Raw genomic sequence first — 23560 nt, forward strand, 5'->3', positions numbered from 1 at the left:
TATAAAGAGATGCAAACTTTTCAACCTGTTCTTTTTATGTTTTTACGATAATCGTTTCCTTAAACATTTGTTATGATAAAAAAAAAATTTATATGAAAAAAACCTGTCCACTAGCTGAATGTGCATTATGTTTAAACAACCCCAATTGCAAAATGACTGGGAAATGTGAAAACAAATAAAAACAGAATGCAAGGATTTGCAAATCTCATCAGCCCATATTTTATTCACAATAGAACTCAAACAACATATCAGATGTTGAAGTGGAGACATTTTACCATTTCGTGGAAAATATGAGCTCATTTTGCATTTGATGGCAGCAACACATCTCAAAGAAGTTGGAAGAGGGGCAACAAAAGGCTGGAAAAGTAATTGCTGCAAATGAAAAACAAATGGAGGAGCATTTGACAACTAATTAGGTTAATTGGCAACAGGTCAGTAACATGACTGGGTATAAAACTTGTAACATGATAAAAGGAGCGTTTCAGAGAGGGAGAGCCCCTCAAATCTAAAGATGGGCAGAGGTTCACCAATCTGCCACAAACTGCGCCAAAAAACTAGAACAATTACAGAAAAAAAGTTTTTTAATGTGAAATTGCAAAACTTTGAAGATCCCACCATCTACATTTTATAATATCAAAATATTCAGAGAATAAGGTGTATTCTCCGATATGGCTTCTTTTTTGCATTATGCAGCTTAAACTTACATTTGTGGGCTGCAGAGTGCACTGTGTTCACAGACAGTGATTTCTGGAAGTGTTCCTGAGCCCATGCAGTGATGTCCAGTAGAGAATCTTGCCTGTGTTTAATGCAGTGATGCTTGAGGGTCCAAAGATCACATGCATCCAGTTTAGACCTTTGACCTAGTCCCTTTCACACAGATCCCTCCTGACTCTGTGCAACCTTTGATGATATTATAAACTGTAGATGATGGGTTCTTTAAAGCCTTTGCAATTTTACATTAAGAAACAATGTTTGGTGCAGTGTGTTGCAGATTAGTCAACATCTGCCCATTTTTACATTTGAGAGGCTCTGAAATGCTCCTTTTATACCCAGTCATGTTACTGACCTGTCGCCAATTAACCTAATTAGTTGTCAAATGCTCCTCCATTTGTTTTTGATTTGCAGCAATTACTTTTCCAGCCTTTTGTTTTCCCAGTTCCAACTTTTTTGAGATGTGTTGCTGCCATCAAATTCAAAATGAGCTAATATTTTCCATGAAATGGTAAAATTTCTTATGTTCTATTGTGAATAAAATGTGGGTTGAAGAGATTTGCAGATCATTGCATTCTGTTTTTATTTATGTTTTCACGTCTTTCCAACTTTTTGGAAATCGGGCTTGTATTTACGGCCCTGAGAACAAAATGCAAGGGAGGAGTGAGTGGCACTCTACAGAGAAAATACAAAGAAGCTTGATTACTATTGTGACTGATCTCTAGCATGTCCAGCAGAGTAGCATGTTAGCAGCTAGCTCACTGGCTATGGTAGTTAGTTAGTAGTAGTCAGACCTGTGAGCATTCCCTATTGACCAAAACAGATTCTGTTGTTCCGCTTTCTGGTGCAAAGGCCACTAACTGATGAGATGCTGAAGAGAAAATAGTGCACTGCTGTGACGTCTTTCCAGCTGCTCTCCCACACCCTCAGACACATTTCCACAGTATACATCTCTTAGTCACACATAGAGTAGTCTGAAATATCACGCACACACGCACACACAGCACCCATCTCTCATATGTGAGGAGACACTTCTCTCCAACATACTCCTTATTTCACTGTCTGACATCAACACACACACACACACACACACACACACGCACACACATGCACACACACACACAGCCAGAATCGCTGCTTAGTGTCCAGTTCTGGGCGATGTTCCCATCCCCATGGCCTTTCCCAGCACAGACAATGCTTTGTGTCCCACAAAGGAAGCTCTCATCCAAGCTCTCGGGCTCTGTTTGGCCCTCGGCAGCCCCCCAAGACCCCAGAAAGGCCCCCGGAGCCGCCCCACCACAACCTGCTAAGGTGCCAAGTAGAACATCTGTGTGATTCGGATGAAGAGACTTTGCTGAAGTTCTCACACGAAGAGGAAGAGTGTTGCTTATATTTCTGTGTGAGCCTGTGTGTGTATCAGTGTTCATGTGAGCTCCTGGGTCCTGGGAGTATCCCAGTTCAGATAATAAATGGTGTGAGAGGAAAGACAGAGTGTGTTGCCAGACCTTTCCAGTCAATGAACCACGTGTCCCAGCAGCCCAGCTTCCAACCATAGCATCTGAAATGGGGTCGCTCTAACAAGAATGACTGGATGAGGGGCGATGAGACGAGACAAGGGACGATAAGGAGTAATCAGGGAGTTGGAGGGATGGATGACCTGCTAGTGTGATGGATGGAAGAGATAGATTTGTGAATGAACTGCATGATTATGCAGTTGATTATGATGTGGAAATAACGATGGTCTGCTTTTAAGTGTCTTGACTGGTCTGCACAGAAAATATGTTTAGGCAATTACTGAGCATGGGAACACAAATAATGTGTATTTGCAATAGGAAAGACTACTAAGCTACATTTCTCACAAAAGTCCAAAATTTAATAGACTTTATTTACTTATACGTCATTTTGTTTAAAAAAAAGAATTGACTGTTACACATATTTTGTCACCGTCGGGCTTGTGTTTGTCAGTGTTACTATTTTTAATTCAAGGTTTAGTTGAATTTGAGTTAAAATTGACAGTTTACCTGTGAACATTCAATCATTGTTCACCTTCAATCTATTGGGAGAAACAAATCCAGACTGTCATTTCAGCCTCCTAAGTCATGAGATAAGTTAGCATAATAAAGTATGCTTGAACCATCGTCTGACTGCTGAAAGATTTTAATTCCTAATGTTTTTTCTGGGAGATTAAACTGTCAGTTTCTCCAAAAGCAAATAATTGGAGGGATTCAAGCTGCCAAACATGTGGAAGTGATTTTGGTTGGCTAAAATTTTAAGCATTTGTTGTTGTTCTTTCGAATAGTCCTTTTTTTGTAAACTTTACATGAAGTCAAAGGTAGCCTTTTTGTCCCTGAAGCGGCTGTCTGACAGGATTATATCACTTTAAAATTACTAATTAATATTTTTATGAAACATATGTTTGACTATAACAATACACAGTGTACTTGCTCTTCTTTTGCCACATTGACACAGCACAATTTCTCACTGCACCTCAGCCCCTTTGTTACCTCATTATGTAAGTTCTCAGACATCCCCCTTCATCTGAAACTGCTACTACTCAGCTCTTTCAACTTAAAATTATCCTCTAGCTGCAGATTATCTACTGGGTTTAAAAAATATACAAACGTTTTGTGCTTATCTAGTTTGAGTCTTTTCCCACTTTTCTCAAATCCAATATATGCAACTTTCAAAATATATTTCTAAGCAAACACATATACTGTAGTCAAAACCATGCCATCATCTGACAGTGCTCTGACAGTTCCCAACCTTTTACCATGTTGCACTGTGTAATCCAAAGTGTACTTTTTCCTATAGTCTGAGCAATATGGGGCATAAATAGATGTCATCTAAGCTCAGCAGCATCTGGGTAAAAAAGTACATGGTGTTCAATTAGATGTTAACTATAAACAGCCTTCTTTACCTCTTCACTGCAGCTGCAGGAATTCTGCTTATGGGCTTCACCAGTTGCTGGTCCTAATGGTTAATCAGCTGAGAGTAAGAATTGGCCTTTAAAACTTGGTTAAGTCTTGCAGTTGGGAGTTGAAATAGCTGGTGTGACAGGTGAAAAAAAAATCCAGATTAATTGAGACCTAAGCGACATCCATCATCAGCCCCTTTGCTGTCATTGGCTAAATATATCAGAGGCAGGAAGCTGTCTGAGACAACACCGTGTGCCATTGGTTGCCGTTATCTCACAGGCTGGAGAAACTATGACTCAGGGAGCAAGTAAATCATTTACCTGATTTCAAATACAGTACATTCAGATTCCTGTAATGATGTCTGCTCTTTGTTCTGTGTGAGTGTGTTACTTAAGGACAAACATTGGGGATCTTATTGCAGCTGGGTCCCGCCATGGTCCACACACACAGTATATGTGCTATCCATGCACAGGATGTTACATCATGTACTACTGGCCAAAGTACAGGAAGCATGACGACAGGTTCTGAAGGATATGAGGGACACATCAGCACTGTCTAATCCACCAGCTGGTGCAGATCCCACACCCATGTGAACAAGCAGAATGCAATTACTTCAAATTGCTGTAAGAAGTGAGTTAAGCTTCTCAATCCACCTTGTTGAAATAACATCTTATAAATAATAATTGATATAATTGAGGAATATGGTCATTTATGGGCCGTAAAATAAACAGTTAAATAGTTTTATATAATTTGCAAAGTGGAAAAGTACAGCATGTACTTTTTGTGTCATTATGTGAGCACGTGCATATAGAGTTGGTTTTCCACTTTATTTTCTTTGGTCTTTACTATGTCAAAAATAAGGATCTGCATGGCGTCAAACCTCCCAGGTCCTGACTGGATCTGTCCAGTGTGGGATCTGCATTTTCTTCTTACACTAACATTGATCTCCTCCAGATATTCTGGTTCCCTCCTAACCTAAACATGTATATTAAGTTGATATTGATTAGATTAGGATTTGGTATTTTTTCTGGTATTTGTAATTTTATGTATTTCCTCTGACCTACTATGATACTACTATTACTATTACCTACTATTATGACCTCCTCTGATCCTACTATGGGCTGTAGACCAAGGCATTGCACATAGACACGGAGCTGCACCATAAAAAGGTGTTGCGTTGCTGTTTGCCTTAACAGGAAGTAAATGGTCTGCACTTATATAGCACTTTTCTACCTCTTGGCACTCAAAACACTTTACACTGCTTCTTATTCACCCATTCACACTCACTCATACACCAGTGGGGGAGCTGCTATGCAGCTGGCCAACACTCACCAGGAGCAACTAAGATGGGGATCAGTGTCTGGCTCAAGGACACTTCAACATGTGACTGGAGGAGGTGGGGATTGAACCAACAACTGTGAGATTGGTGGACAACCACTCTACCTTCCTGCACCACAGTCACCCACCATTACAGTCACTACACACTTTTTCTGTGACAAACCAATGGCTGCCTAAATGCAACGATTGAAATTTTAATAATGCTGCAAGCTCTCACTTAAATTATGTTGTTAAAAACATTCTTCAGTCAGAAATCCCTTCAGCTCCAAACAGTTTGTGGAGACAGGAGTGGATATAAAGAGATAATAGTCATGTGTTTCTATGTTAATGTGTGTAAGTGTATATGCATATTAGTTACACTTGAGTGTGTATGTGTTTCACTGAACAGATCGGTTTAGCTTAAGACGGTGATTGTGTTCATGGTTTACTGTTGTTACTATGTTTGTGTGTCCATGTGCCCCTCCATCTTCCCACTGGATAAAGTTGCCACCGTGTCTCTCTCACACACACACACACACACACACACACACACACACACACATATACACGTCGTTGTGTTTTGCCGTGAGTGTCTCTCTCTTTGTCTTTCTCTGTTCCTCTTTAATTTTGCTCTCAGTAATACTCACTTCCTTATTTTCCTTGTGCCACAGTGTCTTTGTCTGTCTCTCTGTCTCGCTCCCACACTCTTACACACACAACAAACACACCACTACTCTCTTAACTTCTGCCCAGCTCATAATGCCGTGCCTCATAAGAAGTATGCATCAATAGCCACAACAGTACTAACACACACACGCGCACAAACACACACACACACGCACACACCACACACTTGCAAACATACACAGAGCAACCCACTGTCGCCTAAACAACATGGTTCCAAATATTCATGAGAATCGCTAGAAGGCTACAAAGCAAATATGTGTGGTGAACACCAGGCATTAAATCGGGGTCTGGAGTCATTTCAGGGATGTTACAACTTTGATTTTCATGCAGCCTATTCTGTTAATTGACTTTGATTCTTTCGCTGTCTTTCTCTTTTATTTTTTATTTCTTGCAGGAGTCTCTTATTAAAACCCACTGAACACACACACTACCTCTTGACTAAAGCTGATCACCATCAAGGCCACAGTATATCAGCACAGATTTCCCGATACTAATGCCTGCAGTGACAGCCCTGGGTGCTCTGATTGCCAACAAAGCCTTTCCTGTGCCTGTGAAACTCCAGCTTCTGTCTATTTCCATCAGCAGGGATAACAAACACAGTGTAAAGCACCATGCATGCAAACATAAACACAGGGAATATTCCTGAGTCCACTGAATGTTTTTACATGGCACATTTGAAATGCCATGAGGCCTTCAACAAATAACTAAAATAGCTGCAATCAAAACACTTTCAGAAGTAAAACCTGTACTCTGTACTGCTGCCATTTTCATACTAATTCTGTTTGTGTTCATTAGGACAACACATTCTTGAATGACCATACATTTTAACACGACGTGATGTTGACATTTGACACATTTTCATATGAAAAGATGTTCCCAAAAATTTAACAAAGTTTGTTACAGTTGGTTTATGTTGCTTCCTTTAACTATAAACAATTTTTTGGTGACAGAGTTGTAAAGGACTTGTTCACATGTTTATTTTTTTATGTGAGTGCAGTGGTGTTTTGAAAAGTTTGTCCTAAAATGTATTTTAAAAACAAGTGATTAAGAAAAGATTGAAATGTCAGTAGTTCTGACGACTTATACCTTTAAAAAAAAATACAATATAAAGCATTTGAATTGACCATCAGTTCTTCTTTTAATTTTTCAAATTTTAGGCTGACTTCCATGCTCCAGTTTGACTTATATCATTGTTGTGTATACAACGGGTTTCCTGTGGGGTGGGCGGGGCTATTACATTTCAGGTGTGCTCACTTTCAGTTTAACCTGAAGTCTGTCTTTGGGCTGCTTGTGTTTCTTGCCCTTTTGGACTTTGAAGCTATGTCACTCTGTTCTCAGAACTTTGCACTTTCTTTTGTGAGCACGATGTTGTTAAAGTAATACAAACAATGCCCAAAGCTATAAAAGTGACTCATGATTGAACATAATTGAAGACTTTTTATGTTTTAGACGATTTAAATAAATATTTAGTGCTGTTGTCATGCTATTAAGGATAAAACCACATCCTGGAGACAAACCTCCATTGGACATTCTAAAGTCAATAATGCACCCGTTGTTCATAATTTTAAATCTGTTCTACACTGTCCTGCACCGGAAGGTTTTTTGTAATGTTTCATGTGTGGTTGTTAAAATGTGTGTGTTTGTGTGTGAACTACTTTTCAGCCATTTCCCCTCCTTTTCTTGTTCTCAGTCACAGGCCTTGGGAAGCAGTCGTGGGGGGGATCTCTCACAGACGCTCAGTGTGTGTGTTTGTGTGAGTGAGTGTGTCTAGCAGACAGCTGTGTGGATGGCCCAGAGCAGCCGTTACACCAGGGACACACACTCACACACACACAAATACACACACACCCACAGCCGTCCCATCTTGGCATCCCACCCCGGCGTCCCGTCCCCCAATACTCTCATCACTATTTCAGTAAAGTGAGATGTCAACTGAAATGAAAGAGCTAAGTGTGTGTGCTGAGTGTCCTAACAACTATAGTAAGACTGTTGCGTGTTGAAAAAGTCAAAATGTTAAAAGACATTCAATGTTTTTTACAGCCAGGGTTTTGTTGTCATACTTTGTGGCATCATTCATATTGGTTATGATAACAGTCAAGTAAGCAGCAACACAAGTGGTCAAACACACAAATTGTTAAAAATCTCAGCCAAATAGTTTTTTTTATTTCTCCAAGTTGCATCTAGTAGTTTGTCATGTTGCACTGATTTTTTAATTCAGTGTTTATCTGCAATGTTGTGTCACAAAACTGCATCTTGTTACACTTACATGCAATACACTTTTGCAAACATAATAGTGTTTGCCTGTTTAAAGTCGGTCAGTCACTGCCTATTGCATGCCTACTAATATTCCTACAGGAAGATGTATAATACATACAGTACGGTGAAAAGTCTTAGGTGTCCATTAGATGTATTGTTTTAGCAGTACTACTATGACCATATATGTTTATTTATATTAGAAAAACAAAATATATGAAATGTGTATACTGTATTGAAAAATATACATACACAAAAACTGCTTAGGATAAAGTAACAGGTGTTTAGTGTGACCTGCCCCTTCACTTAATTCAGTTCAATTCAACTTTATTTATATAGCGCCAATTTTACAACAAAGTCATCTCAGGGCACTTTACAGAATAAAGTCAAGATTATAAAGATGTATAGAGAGAACCCAACAATTCCCCCTGGAGCAAGCCATAGGCAACAGTGGAGAGGAAAAACTCCCTTAGCATTGTCTTTAATCGGACTTTAGGAGGTGAAAGAAATGAGTGCTTGGAGCTTCTGCTGAAAAATGATGGAGGGTGTGTCATGGTGTGGTTGCATTTTGCCAGTGATGTCGCCGATATTGTCCAAATTGTTGGGATTGTGAATGCTGGAAAGTACAGACAAGTTTTAATTCACCATGTCATTTCTTCTGGAAAGTATCTGAACAATTTTAATCGTCGCAAAGCATTGATGAAAGGAAATTATATGTGAAAAAAAAGCTGATAACATACTGGCAGTCACGAACTTGCCTCTACAGAGTCCAGACTGTAATATCATAGAGGTAGGATGAGATAACCTTGACATACACTCAGAAAATACAGAGTAGGTCAAAAGAAAAAGTATTTAATATTGCAACCAAAGCAAAGCGAAATGTGCCCCAAGACGTTTGCACAGTACTGTAGATAAAACAGATAAGATGCTGTCAAGCAGATTTTCACACTATTTCTAGTTTTGATGCTAAACGAATCAAATTCTGGCTGTATTTGCAGGTTTTTCAAGATGTTCAAATATTTCTTTGAAAGATCAGCCACACATGAATGTCTCACTGTGAAGTGACCAAGTTTGTGCTTTGCAAACTGAATTTTCCTCAGTATTTGTTTTCCTCTACAATTTTGACAATGCAATCATAATGATTCACTGTATGTTATTTTGAACACAGACAGGAAACTTGGTGTGAGAGTCTCAGGGTCCAGGGGACAGAGGGAAGAGCACATCCCCAATGTTAGTGTTGGTATGGCCGCAGGGACCCAGTAAAAACAGAGCTGTCAGTAGCGCTCCTGACTGCTAGGCTCTGTGTCAACCCACAGACCAAATAAACAGCAATCAGTGCTGCGCTAACAACTGTGTGACAAAATGCACACACGCGTACACACAGCAAATCCCAAAGCTTAGTGAGTGAACTCAAACTCAGATCATAGCAACCACACACAGTGCACAGGAGACACACACACATGCATGCTCACAAATGCATACACACGTCACTTACAAGTCCAAAAGCAAACAAGCTGGGGAAGTCTGTTTAATTAATGTTTTGAATCTGGTCTGTGAGTGATGTAATGACAACACGTAAGTCATACACTCTTTGCTCGGTCTGTGTGTGACTTCCCACACACCTGGATTTGACTTTCAGCACACAAACATCAAACCTGCAAGGTTTGCACTCCTTCATTTTTTCTATTATATTGTGCTGTATTATCACAGTACTTGTCATATGATTTTATTAAAAATGCATTTTAAAATCTAGTGGTTATTTATGACAGGAAAAAAATCATTCACTCACTGTTTACAAGCTGGGCAGCATGGTGGTGGAGTAGTTAGCGCTTACGCTTACAGCTAGAAGGTCGCAGCTTTGCATCCCTGGCCTGCTGTGGCCTTTCTGTGAGGTGTTTGCGTGTTCTCCCCCTGCTTGGTGGGTTTACTCCAGGTACTCTAGTTTCTCCCACAGTCCAAAAACATGCATGTTAGGTTAATTTGTGACTATAAATTACCTGTCTGTGAGATTGTGAGTGTGATTGGTTGTCTTTCTGTGTGTCGCTCTGTGTTGAGATAGACTGCAGACTTGTTCAGGGTGCCCCCCGCCTCTTGCCTCTTGCTGGGGTAGGCTCCAGCCCACCTGTGACCCTAAACAAGAAAAGCACTTACAGATAATGGTGTGCAGTGCTTCATTACATAAAATCATCAGAAAAAAGTAATTAGATAGGGATTGATATATGATTTTGTTTAGCTCTTTTGTTTGGGAACTTATTGAACAAACAATGCGTGATACACTGTATTGTAGACATTGTATCATATTGTGCTAAAGGTTAACACATTTTTTTACTTTTATTTCATTTCCCCAGTGAATTGTTTCTTTTTAAAGACAATATGCAAATATTTTGCATGGTCTGTTTGATGTGACAGTTTTCATTAGCATCATCACTTTCCACATCCCAATCAATTCTTAAAGACATCCATGGCATCCCTTCAAAGTTATGGTAAATTTTGATTGGATTTCTCTTTTTTCTAGCAAGAAATGTCTGAACAGGGTGTGCCGCATTTCCATGCAGGCCCCATGCACAGTGAAGGGATCAGACATCACAAGTCGAAACTAATAGATCTGATTGTTTCAAAATGTCTGTAAAAAGCCTTTGAGAGGGAGCAGATGGACAAAAAAAGCTCCTAAGATCCCTCTGTGATTGAATAAGCACAAGGAGGGATTGGTTTTGTAGCTGCCATAACGAGCCTGCAGATATGACTGAAGTGGTTGCTTCTAAATAGGCAGAGCAGACAGAGAGAGGAGGTTTGGCCCAAGAGAGAGCTCTAAGAAGAATAGCAGATGCGGAGGATGAAAGAGCAGGCAGGCCATCACTGGAGGGGTCTGTCTCACAGATACTGACACAGACACATAAGCATGCGAAAACAACATCTTCTCATGTGCCTCTTGTTTGCCTTAACATGCACTCGTCCCCCTTTTAAATGTATCTAAAAGTTTTTTTAATTGGATTAAAGGAAGACAATATATCATAGGATTTTTGCACACATGTACTGTACAACAGGACAGTAAAAGAAATATTCAAACCCTTTATAGTAGAATTAATAGTTGAAAAAACAGTCTCACTGTTCAGGTCCATTATAAAGTGGCTGTTGTGAAGCTTTCTATCGTCTCACATGGTCGTCTTTAGCAAATTAAGTTGTTGACCTGATAGCTATGGAGTTTGGATTTTTTAAGCTGCTAAAAGACTTCCAGTGCATACTGTCTCAAAAACTGAAACTGAAGAATAACACAGCTGAAGTGTCTCCACAACAAGAAAAAATGTCAGAATTCATTCATAGTTTTGCCCAAATGTTGTAGTACGTAAGAATTAGCTGAGAAAGTCAGAAAACTGGTAGACAGAGCAGGTTTCACATGTCTGTTGCCATGAATACCTGGCAGATTTCAATTTAAGCTAATGCAAACTCCAGGAGCTGGTTGCAATACTGTCTCGCTTATTGTTTTTGAAATAGGAATTCTGTAAAAGTGATCTTAAATGAGCATTTCACAGCTATTTGCATACATCTGGCAACATGCACACTGCTGTTGAGGTTGAGTAATCTATAAAAATATATATAAATCATATTTCATGAGCTCCTCATTAGTAGTAGCAGTCAAATAAATACAGTGGAGTAAACTATACAGTAATTTCCTCAAAATGTAAAGAACTAGATATATTTCTAATGCACTGAGGTACTTCAGCAATAAGAAATGTGTATTTGGGGGTTTTATATGCTTCTCTCAATTCAGTCTCAGGCGCTAGACAAGCATAAAGTTGTCTCGGTTGAACCTTTTCCCTCCACTGTCATTCCTGCAGTAGACAGGAAGGCAGACAGGGCACCCTGGTCACGGCACAACAGGCCAACTGCTGGGATCTACCATTTCCGCTGATGTGTCTCCTGTCGCGGTCGTTCCCCTCCTACACACACACACAGACACACATACACACACACAAAACCACCACACATAAATATAAATACACACCACTGGTCCCCTGTGGAGAGATCAATTTCACGGGATCACATGGCGAGATCTGGTTCCCAGGCGCTCCTCACGCGCTCTGCAGACGTAGAAGGTTCCTTCACACAACCTGACTCCTGACCCTCCATCATTACCAGGGTCAGAGGACCAGCAACCCCTCACCACAGCAAGGGGGTGGGGGGGCAGCGTTCTCCCAGGAGTGCAAAGATACTGACGGGAGGCTCGTTTTGTTCTCCCAGTGTTTTTTTCTTGAGGCCAAGTGTCAAACGTTAAAACATGTTTCAACTGTTCAGGCTCGTTATCGAATTAGTGGGTAAAGATGAGTGATTACAAGTTTGTGTGCATGCGGAGTGTGTGTGTGCGAGCAAATCTGACAAATTATTGAACCCAGTGTTGTTTTTCACCTCACGTTTCAACCAACTGTCATCTCAGGCTCAGAGATCACAGTATCAAAGCAGTCTGGTTCAGTATGAGTCAATCTACAAGCACAAGCCATGAACTTCTAATGCTACTCGTGACTTCTGTCATGTGCCACCAGGTTTTCCTTTCTCTAATCTTTACTGCCACTCTTGGCCTGTATGCTCTTCATTATATGAAATGTCAAAACAGGACAAAATTCACAGTTCTCCAAGGCCACAAGGCCACTGTGAAAGTGTGAGTGGGTCAAACTTAAAACGAATAATTACCTCAAGCTCAGATGAAAGTTAAATTACTGCCTTTGTTCTCCGTGACTTTCTCTCACACTCTTCGCTCACTGTGACCACCCACAATGAGTTTCACTGACTCCAGACATGAATCACACCCAAATCCCCCCCAGAACCAGCCGCTCTGCTTCCCACTTTACCTCCAGATTAAAAGTCAGACAGTGTTGACTATGACGTCCTGTGAATGTGCACCAGCAGGTACTTCGGTCTTTTTCGTTTGACTTGACTGGATGTGACAAATGGGAGTCAGATGCTGGGTTCTGCCTATCCACCTGTTGAATTTAGATATCCAATAACTAAGGATTAGAGGACCCTGTAGAAGATCAGAGAAGTACAGATTAAGTGGAGTGTGTCCGGTTGTCTGAGTTTCCTGTAGCCACAAAATCACAGAAATGATACATGAAACATATGTCGCACATCTCTCTTGTCTAGGAGACACACTATATGCTCCCACATATACTGCCCTGACCATTTTTTTATATAAGGCCACTACTAAAAATAGTCACAAACAGATTTATTGGAATAGAGGAAACAAATTTATTGTTATTTGAGTGAAATGTGCTATAAACTACAGTGCACAGCTGTTTGAGGACATTATTGAACCTTTGTGAAAAATAAAAATGTTACGTGAAAATTTTTTTCTTTGTTTTCAATTAATGAGGGCATGGCAGGGAAGTGGGACTAATACACTGATGGTTTTGGTCTTTGTAGAAAGGGGCAAAGGTCAGACGGCAGTCCTCCACTGAATTACTATGGCTGCACCGCTAACCATGGAGACGCTTTTCAGAATCATGACAGAAAGTCAGTCTCCAGTTAACCAACAGGAAAGCAGGGGGGATCCTCACAAAAACAAAAATTCCAAACAGCGTGACATTAACTTCATATTTTTTATAAAAAAAAGAAAGATTAAACCAGCATCTGTAAAAGCCATCTGCAACTTGAGCACCTACTGCACTGCTATTTATTAGAACTCTCTCCTTTTAGCTTCTAGTTCCTCTAATGTTTAGCTGATCCATTGTCTTAAAATCCAGGGGGAACAATAATGATTACAAAAATTGTTGTGCATATCAAACAAAAGACATATATTGTCTTGTTTTGTAGATACAGGCTGCACATGTTGTGACTTTGCAAGTACATGAAATAAAAATTTTCATTATAATAAGTTTAAAAATGTACCTCAGAGGTTTCTCTTAGAACATATTTACTGTTGCTAATTAATTTCTAGGACACAGTGTTGCATTACATGTTAATAAATTGGCCTCTCAGTTAAATGGTGAAGCTCTAACAGAAACTGAACATTCACTCCAGTTTCGGTCATTAGAAAAAATAACCAAATAGATGTTTTCAGCTTGAGAAAACTGCAGAACTTGTGTTCATTGTGTTGACTTTTTGAATTACAGTATGAATTTCAAAGTAGCATTTAAAAACTTAAATCTGAAGTTAAATGAGCTGTTTCTATGGTAATTAAGTCATCATCAGGACACAAAAGGAAAGGATTTCTGCATCAAAAAGTATGTCTCTCCAACTCTCTTCCTCTCACTGTGTGATTCTGTGTGTGACAGAGAGGCAGAGGGCGGCCCTCGAACACTTCCCATGGGAAGACTAGACAGAGATGAGTGTCAGTGGGTCAGCATTTGACATATTATTCACTTCCTCAGTATTCACACATGCTGAGAGACTTCTTCTGTGTATAACCAACGTGGAACAGGGAGAAGAATACGAGTCAAGGAGGTTGAAGGAGAGGACCCCAAAATAGCAAAGCTGACAGGGGAACTGACAGTGATAGACAAGGGCACAGAATGAAACCACATTCAAAGCCCTGCCCTCAAACACACACACACACACACACACACACATACACACACACACACACACACACACACACGCACACTCACCCTTGTCTCACAAACACACCCCTCCAAAAGACACACAATGTTTCTCTCCATTTTTTTTAAACCCCTGCAAGGCACAATGGTCGGGGTGACACACACATTTAGAGCAGATTTAGCCGTTGCTTCCTTTCCCCTTCAGGGGAAACAAAGTTAGTCTTCCTCCACACAGCTCTATTTATAAACAATAACAAGGCTCGCCCTCCACAGGGTTTCAACAGTGAGTGGCTCGACGTATTGTTTCAAGCGGACGAACATCTGTCCGTGGTTAACCTGCAGACGCCGCAGCTCAGTGTCTCACCGTGAGTCACTCAGGGTCACTCATTCAGAGCTGCACCATTTTGCAACTCTTACACGTTTTTGTTTTTGCCTCATTTCACTTGAAATTTTACTTGGATTATGCAGAATAATATGGTTAGTTTGACACTAGAATGATGTTTTCACTTTCATATAGAGCTAAAGCTAAACAGATCAAGTTCCTCTCTGCTCACCTCAAATCTAAATTTAAGATGTATAGCAAGCATCTGGAAGCATCATAAAAAAGTTAAGTGAAACTCAAAGCTGTATGTGCACTGGTAATGCACTTTTGTTTATGGTCTCTATGTTCATTGTGTGTTTTTTATAAATTATATAATATGTTAACTTTTGTATGTTTATGTTAAAAAGAGCAAAAGAGTCAAAAGAACAGAATCAGTATGTCGTCAACGTGTTTTTTTCCTGACAGATTTATTTTGTGCAACAACAATAAAATATGTCTGACAGCATAAAACCTACTTCAGAATCTGTTCTTTATCCCTTCAAGTCTATCACAATTTGATTAGTGCTGTTTGTCTCTTTGCTTTTGTGCCATTTTCCTTTTATTTCATTAAATGTAAAAGGAATTGTTGATTTTAGGCTTCATACATAAAATTGACATGGTATTGTTCTGTGAGAAAAAGCTGGACATATTGTAAGAATCATATCTTTACTTATCATGCAGTGTATTGTTTAATTTAAAACCTTTTGAATGAGTGTTTTGTGCTGGTTAATGCTATTTTTGTATAATAATTGGCTTTAAATCACACACATACATACACAAAAAACCCACAAATGACATGAACTGTTACTCAACAACAAATGAAAAGTTTCGCCTGTATGATGAATATTATTTTTTTGGAAGTCAGCCCACAATTCTCACATCATATGGCCGACACCATCGGGAACATTTTAGCATTTACGCAGTTCACAGTTTAGCATGACTCTGTTTGGTTAAGGAATAATTGAGAGTTCCTGAACGTGATATCAACATCATTCATCAACGTCACTCTGTCAGCGCTGCACCCAAGTTTAATATACACTTGCTGAAGTCATGTAGATCCACATAAGCTCTCTGCAGGAACTCAAATACAAACAAACCAATACAACTAAATGCCTGATGACATGTGGAACATTGTGTAAATATGTACAGCAGATGTAATTATACTTGATGCAAAAAATATGTACAGCACTGAGGTAAATTTATTGGTGAAACCCCCCCTTTAAAAAAAAGCATCAAAGTCATAACGGCAACCATATCCTTCTACTAAGACAGTCTAAACTCAATTCATGGCAGCACTGATGACATGTTATTGCTGCAAAAAAATGCATTTGTGGCTAACTAATAAACTGAAATTCAAACCCTTTTTGATTGTACAGTCAGCAGGCAGAGGACATGGAAACACATTATTTTCCGGCCAAAACCTCAGGACAATCAGGACAAACGTTTAATTTCAAAATAAATGCCCTGATGTCTCCTCTTTGAACTAACTCTAACCCACGTGTATCAATATTCAGTGTCTGAGAGGATTTGGCAGCTTAAAGGGAGCGTTTGGAGGATACTTTTACCTTTGATTCAAACTCATGGTAAAAAACTGATTGAGAGGGAGAAAAAGACAAAATGAGGATTAAATCCAAGAAAACAAGAGAGGGTAAATATGTGAAAACAGGAAATTAGACATGAAAGAAGAAGAGAAAAGAATACAGGAGTGGAGAGAGCAACGGAGGTGAACCGTCACTGCAACCCGGATTGTTTTGGCCAGGAGTGTGATTTGGTTTGGTGGCCTGATTTTAAAGCCGGCGAAGTGGGGAGGGGGGGATTTTTGATGATGTCGTGTCGCGGGCCCTCACCTTCAAAGGGCGGCCCCTGAAAGGCCCAACTAATCACAACATGTGATGAGACCAGTAGAACAAAGACAGCCGGGCAGAAAATAACAGCGTGGGAACTCTGGGTGAACTTGAAATACAACAAGAAGTCCTCCTCCCAGCATACACACACACACCTCACCCCCCTCCTCTTCCCCCATTCCACTTCTTATAGTCACACACACACACACACACAGAAACTAATGTTTACGCACACCTGTGTTTATTGTCACAAAGGCTTCAGGTTGCATGAATGCAACTCCCACACTCCCACTCCCCAACACACACACACACACAGAGCTCACCAATAATCAGCTCGATGAATGTGTGAGTATCCTGTTATAAGCGCAGCCTTGTACAACAATAAGATGAAAACAGTCCTAAGTGCGTCCTCTCATTCATATAAACCAAACAAGGCAGCCTCCTCTCACTGTGATGACTATTATGCCTGTGGTTGCCATCGGCTCCCACTGATAAGGATCACCGTGTCACTATGTGTGTTTGTTTGGAGATTTGTACTGACGGGCACTTAAATTAGTGTTTTTCTTTCTTTTTTTAGAACCAACCAGCACATTGCCTCACACATTGAATGGCATTTAATTTGTGTTGTTTTCAGTTTCACCAAACCATGGGGATATTTTTCCTTTTTACTGATCACCCTGATCACCCACAACATTGAAACCACTGACAGGTGATGTAAATAAAGGTGATTATCTCATTGCAGAAGGCATCTGGTGAGGGCTGGAATACATTAGGCCGCAAGTGAACAGTCACTTGCTGAAACTAGAAAAATGGGCAAATATGAGAGTCAGAGTGAATTTGACAACTACCAAACATTTAGAAACTGGGTCAGATCTGTGATCAGTGTATTTCTTGACATCATTTCAGTGCCTGGAAGGGATATTTCACAGGAGCTGTTATTTATTAAACAAGTGACCTTGACTAACATTTTGACGAATAATCTTTCTTTTCAGATACTTTTTTTTACTGTGGGACCAAATGGCAACGTGCTGCCAGTACAAACTGGTTTAAATGTTCATTAAACAATGAAAACTGTCCTTACAAGTGAATGTCTTTGAATCTAAAATGACCTTTTCGCTGAATTATTTTGTGTTGGTACAATAAAACCTTAACATCATGCATGTCAATTAGTTACATTAAAATCAAGTCAGTGTTTTGTTTTCCTTCCATGTAGATTTTCTTTATCAATCGTATATTATAGTTTGTGAACGAACATATTTGTAATTTTTTGTATTACTACTAAGCATTAGATGTTGAATATAGGCCTTTTAGGCCTTTGAAAAACTTACATATTTGCTTGTAAAATTTAAACGAAAGCTCACATTAAAGACATAAACCATGAATAGGAATCTGCTTTACATACAAGGGAGATGAAGAAATTACTTAGTTGTGTACTAATAGCACAGCACATTACTAAAAATTTCTTTTTTTGTACATTGTTGTACATTCAAAATGCACAACTCAAAAGAAAATCCTATGGCGTCAATGTTATTATATTAGCAGTTCATTTACAGTTAATTGTTGCTTGATGTGCCTTAGGCTGTGAAAAGTAATGGAGGGAAACTGAAAGTAAAGGCATGCAACTTTAAAAGACACCTTCACTGGTGTTGAACATGTTTCTTTTGGTTCTAGTTAGATTAGTATGTGCATTAATGCCATTAAACTGCACTTTTAGTGCCTTATGTTAAAATATCTCTCTATTTTTAGCTGAAAATGCCTCTAAATGACATCACTTGGAGGAAGATTCAGTTTAGATTATGTCATCTTGTTGTTTTAACTATGGAGTTAGTAATTATGGTCCACACTACCTGAACTCCCAATGATGAAAAACTTCTCCGGGTGATGTCACGTGGAGGAGTTTTTCCGGCTAAAGCAGAGAAATATTTTAATGTAGGGAAGTCAGAGGAAAGTTTGAAAGCATTAATGTACATTTACACCCTAAGCCAAAGCCATAGAAAGCAATTTGAAAATTGAAGTTGAAAAGCAAGTTGAAAGCCTTTAAATTGAGCTTATGTACAACCTTCTTGATTCATTAGATACTTTTCACTACTGTAGTAATATGTTCTTCAAAAAGGCTGATGTTAAAAATGGTTTGAGTTATGTGATACTATTATGTTCTATTGAATGGCAGCATGTTCTCTAAATATGCTTCAGTCCAGTCCCTGGGAGACCCTCCACTTAAGAGCTCTTTGCAGTAACATGAGCCCTCCGTGTATACAAACACACACAGCAGTTCTGTCACATTATTTGGGGAGTGTGTCTATTATAGGAGCCATCAGACTTGTGGTGGTGATGATGTGGAAACTCCGGGGGAACAAGGACGAACACGGCTTTGATTGCATTCTGGTCTCTCTCTTTTTTTTTTTTTTTTTGTTCAGTCCTTTAAGTCCCCACAGTGTCTTGCATGAGGTCTCTCTGTGGGGTAAGATTAGACTTGGTGGCTTCCTCTGGTTGCGGCAGCGCTCCCTGTCTCTCCTCCCGGGCTGAGTTAGTATTGGATTACAGGTTCACACGCTCGCTCGCAGACCGCCCGTCGCCCCGACCAATTGCTCCATTCATTCCAGCGCCGGAGACGGCCGTCGGCCTCTGATTGGTTATCAGCGCCGGTTAGGGAACTTTCCCACGGCCAGCGCGTGCTGACAGCCGGCCAGCCACTCCTCATCACCACCGGGGGACACACATGGGGGAGGAGAGGGCGGGGGGGTGGGGAGGGAGTCACGGACTGAAAGTCCATTGGACCGCTGTCAAAGTTCCCCCAAAGATCCTCTATGTTTGGACAGAGCAATCACACGGATGTCTGGCGTAACTAACACTCCAAAAGTTCCCTTCACAGGCGCAAAGGGTAAAAAGAGAAACTATTAAACGAATCAAAAATATCTGCAGGTAGAAAAACTATTTATATACATTTGAGACAATAAAGGTGTGGCTTTCATTCATTTGTTCCATTTTATAGTATTTTCCTTAGGCTACATTTAAAACAAAAATAAAAACACAGAGTCACCATGCACAAGGCTATGATTGATTTCATCATGAGAATACAAAGATGGAGAGCACTGACTGGAAAGTCGGACAACTCCACATTAAAAGGTCAATTTGTCTGCTGAAGAGTCTGTGTGTGAAATTTGTAGAATTATACCTCAGCACATAACTCATGCCCTCTCGGTAGCTGTTCCCGTGCGCTCAATCATATCACACTATCTTCCTTCTCTGCTGATGGACCTTGAATTTTTCTAAAGCCAGTAGGATCCACTCTTGCATAAATCATTGATCTTCAAGAAAATATGTGGACCCAAACGGAGCAACAACTGATAATGGAGCAAAACATTTTCTGGTCAGTATTACATCAGAGATGAATAATATCACGCACAGCACTAAAAGCAGCCCAGATTCCTGAATGGCCCAACTGAATTTTAATAATTTAAAAATAGCTAATAATAATAATAATAATAATAGCTTACAGCCTTAAGAACCCCCACCCCAGAGTGAGACGTTCCAACTTTTTTCAGGGCAACCTCCTCTCTGACTTGTCACAGCGCACCAGGATGTGCTTGGCCCAACTGCGCTGTCACTCAAACCCACTGCCACGCTGTGATTGGCTGCTTCGGCCTAGACCACCGCCCATGTTGGCCGGCAGCAGCGTTGAAATGACACCGTGGGAAAGCCGAGCTTCAAACTGAGGCGCTCCGGGCAAACCTGCACAGACGCTCGTCTAGTAGACACAACAAACATATTGAAGGACTATCGTGGACAAATATAAAATGAAAAGGAATCACGACTTTAGCTCCTCGGACAGTGAGCTGGATGAGAATATTGAGGTGGAAAAGGAAAGCGCAGATGAAAATGGGTAAGTTACTTTAACAAAATTTGCATTTTCTGGTATTTTCTGAGTCGTGGTTTAGATTAGTGGATTGCGTAAGTTGACAGCATTAGGTTAAAATATAAAAATTTAAGCCATTAAAAATATAAAGATTAGACTGAACTTTTCCTTTGCATCCCACCAAAGGAACATGAGCTCTTCTCTCGGCTCCATGTCTCCAACTACATCAACTCAGGTGCAGGCGCGGAAAAGGCGTCGAGGAGTAAGTATAAAAAAACTTTCCGTGAAGACTTTTGTGCGTGATGAGTTGAACTGTGGCATATTCTGCAAATAGCCAAATCACATTTGATCTTTCTATCCTCAGATAATTGAGAAACGGCGCCGCGACAGGATCAACAACAGTCTTAGCGAGCTCCGCAGGCTGGTTCCCAGCGCCTATGAGAAACAGGTAAGCAACAAGTAGTAACCCAACACAACTTTTAGTTTTAAGTCAAACGTATAAAGCCACTTTGTTTATTTAGGTTTTTTATTTTTTTGGATTATCCCCATTTTTCTCATTTTTGTCTCTTTTTTCCTGAAGGGCTCAGCCAAACTGGAGAAAGCGGAGATTTTGCAGATGACGGTCGACCACCTGAAGATGCTTCACGCCTCTGGGGGCAAAGGTATTTTTGTAATCCATTCCTGCTACAGAAAAGCACATTTGATCTGTTCCATAGTCAGACTTGTGAGTTTATGTGAGTAAAGGCTGAGCTTTGTGTACCCTTTGTTTTTCTTCAAAAAATAAAGAGCAATAAATAACCATAAATGAATGATTTAATGATTAGATATTACACTTAGTTCAGCTGGTTGGAAATGAAACCTCATTGTTTGTCCTTATCATATTATTCTTTTCAGACCAAAAGCCAAGTGCATATTGATTCATGTTAGACAGAGCTCATTCAGTTGTTGACAAATGTGTCTTGTGATCGGTTCATGTGATCTTTTTTAACTAATCCACCGTCTTCTTGTTCTGTCCTCAGGTTACTTTGACGCCCATGCCCTGGCGATGGACTACCGAGGTTTGGGTTTCAGGGAGTGCCTAGCTGAGACGGCCCGCTATCTCAGCATAATCGAAGGCTTGGATAGTACAGACCCTCTGCGGGTTCGTCTAGTCTCCCACCTGAACAACTACGCCAGTCAGAGGGAGGCTCATTCTGGCCTGAGTCACCTGGCATGGGGCTCTGCATTTGGATCCCCACCTGCCCACCTGGCCCACCCTCTCTTGCTCCAGCACCAGCAGGGAGCACCTTTGGCACCTCTACCCCGCAGCACCACCAGCAGCCCTCAAACTCCTCTATCATCTACATCAGCTTCAACCACCTCTCCATCGTCTTCATCATCATCATCCACGTCAGTCACAGAGACTCACGTCCCAGGCAGGCGTAACAGCACCGCAACCCCAAACTCGGATCAAGGGCCAATCCGGGCCCCCCCAACCTCTGCCGCTCCTACCACCGTCCTGCACCCCACCTTGGTCCCCTCGTCAACGTCCAAACTCTCCCCTCCTCTCCTCTCCTCCCTCACGGCATTCCCCTTCCCCTTTAGCGCCTTCCCTATCATCTCCCCCACCACCACCATCAGCCCCCCAGCTCCAGCATCCATTGTGGGCAAACCCTACAGACCCTGGGGTATGGAGATAGGAGCCTTCTGACCGAAGTGAAAACCTCAACGCAATCTACATATTGACTCGACTCCCTACCCAGCTGAGCTGGACTTTTAAGGACAAGACTTTATATTTTCCCTGCTAAGAAATTCTTATTTTTCTATGGTGTTGACATCCCACAGAGGATATACCTAGATATAGGATGTTTATTCCCTTGCTGATGTATTGTCTTTTGTATAGAAGAAAAACAGTGAGAAGACCACAACTAAAAGCAACAAGAGTGATTTATTGTGTTTATTGATCTCTGTTCCTGCCCACCCCTTTAGAAGTTTCACCCGCTGTTGTCATCCTATCAGAAATGGCTTTCCCAGATGGTCAAGCAGTCGCTGCCTGTCAAGTTGCAGGGCGAAATTGCCCCCCTTTGTTTTCCCCCTGAGCCGAAACAACCAGTGTTGATTCCCTGGTTACAGGGAGGGAGAGAGGGGTGTGAAGCTATGGCTTGAGGTAGTTTAGAGTGACCCCCCTTTTTTACAGCGTTTTATGGGGTGGAATAACCGAAACCAGATGTTTGTTTGACTAAATACTGGGATCAGACGTTACCTACCAGCTTGGTTGAAATAAACTTAACTGCGATTTACCCACAACCTCTGATGTTCATATGGTGCTCAATTGTGTAAACTCATGATATGTTTTCTCTCTTCACACCTGTTTTACCATTTTTGTTTTTTTTACCAGCTTTCATCACGCGTTTTTCTCATTTAAATGATGTTAAGGTGAATTTTGTAATCGCCTTGTCTCCAAGTTGTTTTCTGGTATCTGGTACTTATAGAAGAAATCTCAATCACTATATAAAATATTCACATGTAGCATTTACACTAAAACAAGGCCATACATATTTTTTTGTTTTAATTGTCTTTAGAGATATTTAGAAATTATATTTCCTAATTTCTACCTGAGATTTTTTTAGTTTGTATATTTTATGGTTTTACAAAGCACAAGCGAGCACTCACAAATCCAATTTTCAGCTTTTCAGTGTTGTTGCTAGTGGTAATGACAAATTCCCTGTAATAAAAGAGCTCTGATAAATCACCTGTGGCTTTATCAGTGTGTTTTGTTATGTGAGTGAATGTGCATTTGCAGGATTGTTTATCAGGTGCATATGGGTACAAATATGTTTTTGTGTGCATGTAACATATGTGCCTGCAATTTATTTTCGTGTGTGTGTGTGTGTGTGTGTGTGTGTGTGTGTGTGTGTGTACGCAGCAGTACGTGGTATCAGATGAGGTTGCTTGTTTCTCTCAGCAGCCCTCTGTGTGTGCACAGGAAACCATTAACAAGGAGGGGATATCCTGGACAATAGCAGCCTGGCTGGCCCCATGTGCTCCGTGGGAACTAGAGGAGGAGGAAAGAAGGAGGGACGAAAGGTTGGAAGAGGATGAAGAAG

At 40.5% G+C, this 23560-nt stretch overlaps 1 protein-coding gene across 1 annotated transcript; it reads left to right on the forward strand.

The window, feature by feature from the left end:
• Positions 1-20316: 20316 nt before the first annotated feature.
• hey1 (hes-related family bHLH transcription factor with YRPW motif 1) lies at positions 20317-23205 on the forward strand. The gene is made up of 5 exons (XM_067500486.1): positions 20317-20501; positions 20661-20736; positions 20839-20922; positions 21055-21136; positions 21494-23205. Exons 1-5 carry the CDS (start codon positions 20416-20418, stop codon positions 22162-22164), a joined length of 999 nt encoding a protein of 332 aa, XP_067356587.1. The 5' UTR covers positions 20317-20415; the 3' UTR covers positions 22165-23205.
• The last annotated feature ends 355 nt before the right edge of the window (positions 23206-23560 follow it).

Source organism: Channa argus, chromosome 1 (genome assembly GCF_033026475.1).
Source record: "Channa argus isolate prfri chromosome 1, Channa argus male v1.0, whole genome shotgun sequence".
NCBI lineage: Eukaryota > Metazoa > Chordata > Actinopteri > Anabantiformes > Channidae > Channa > Channa argus.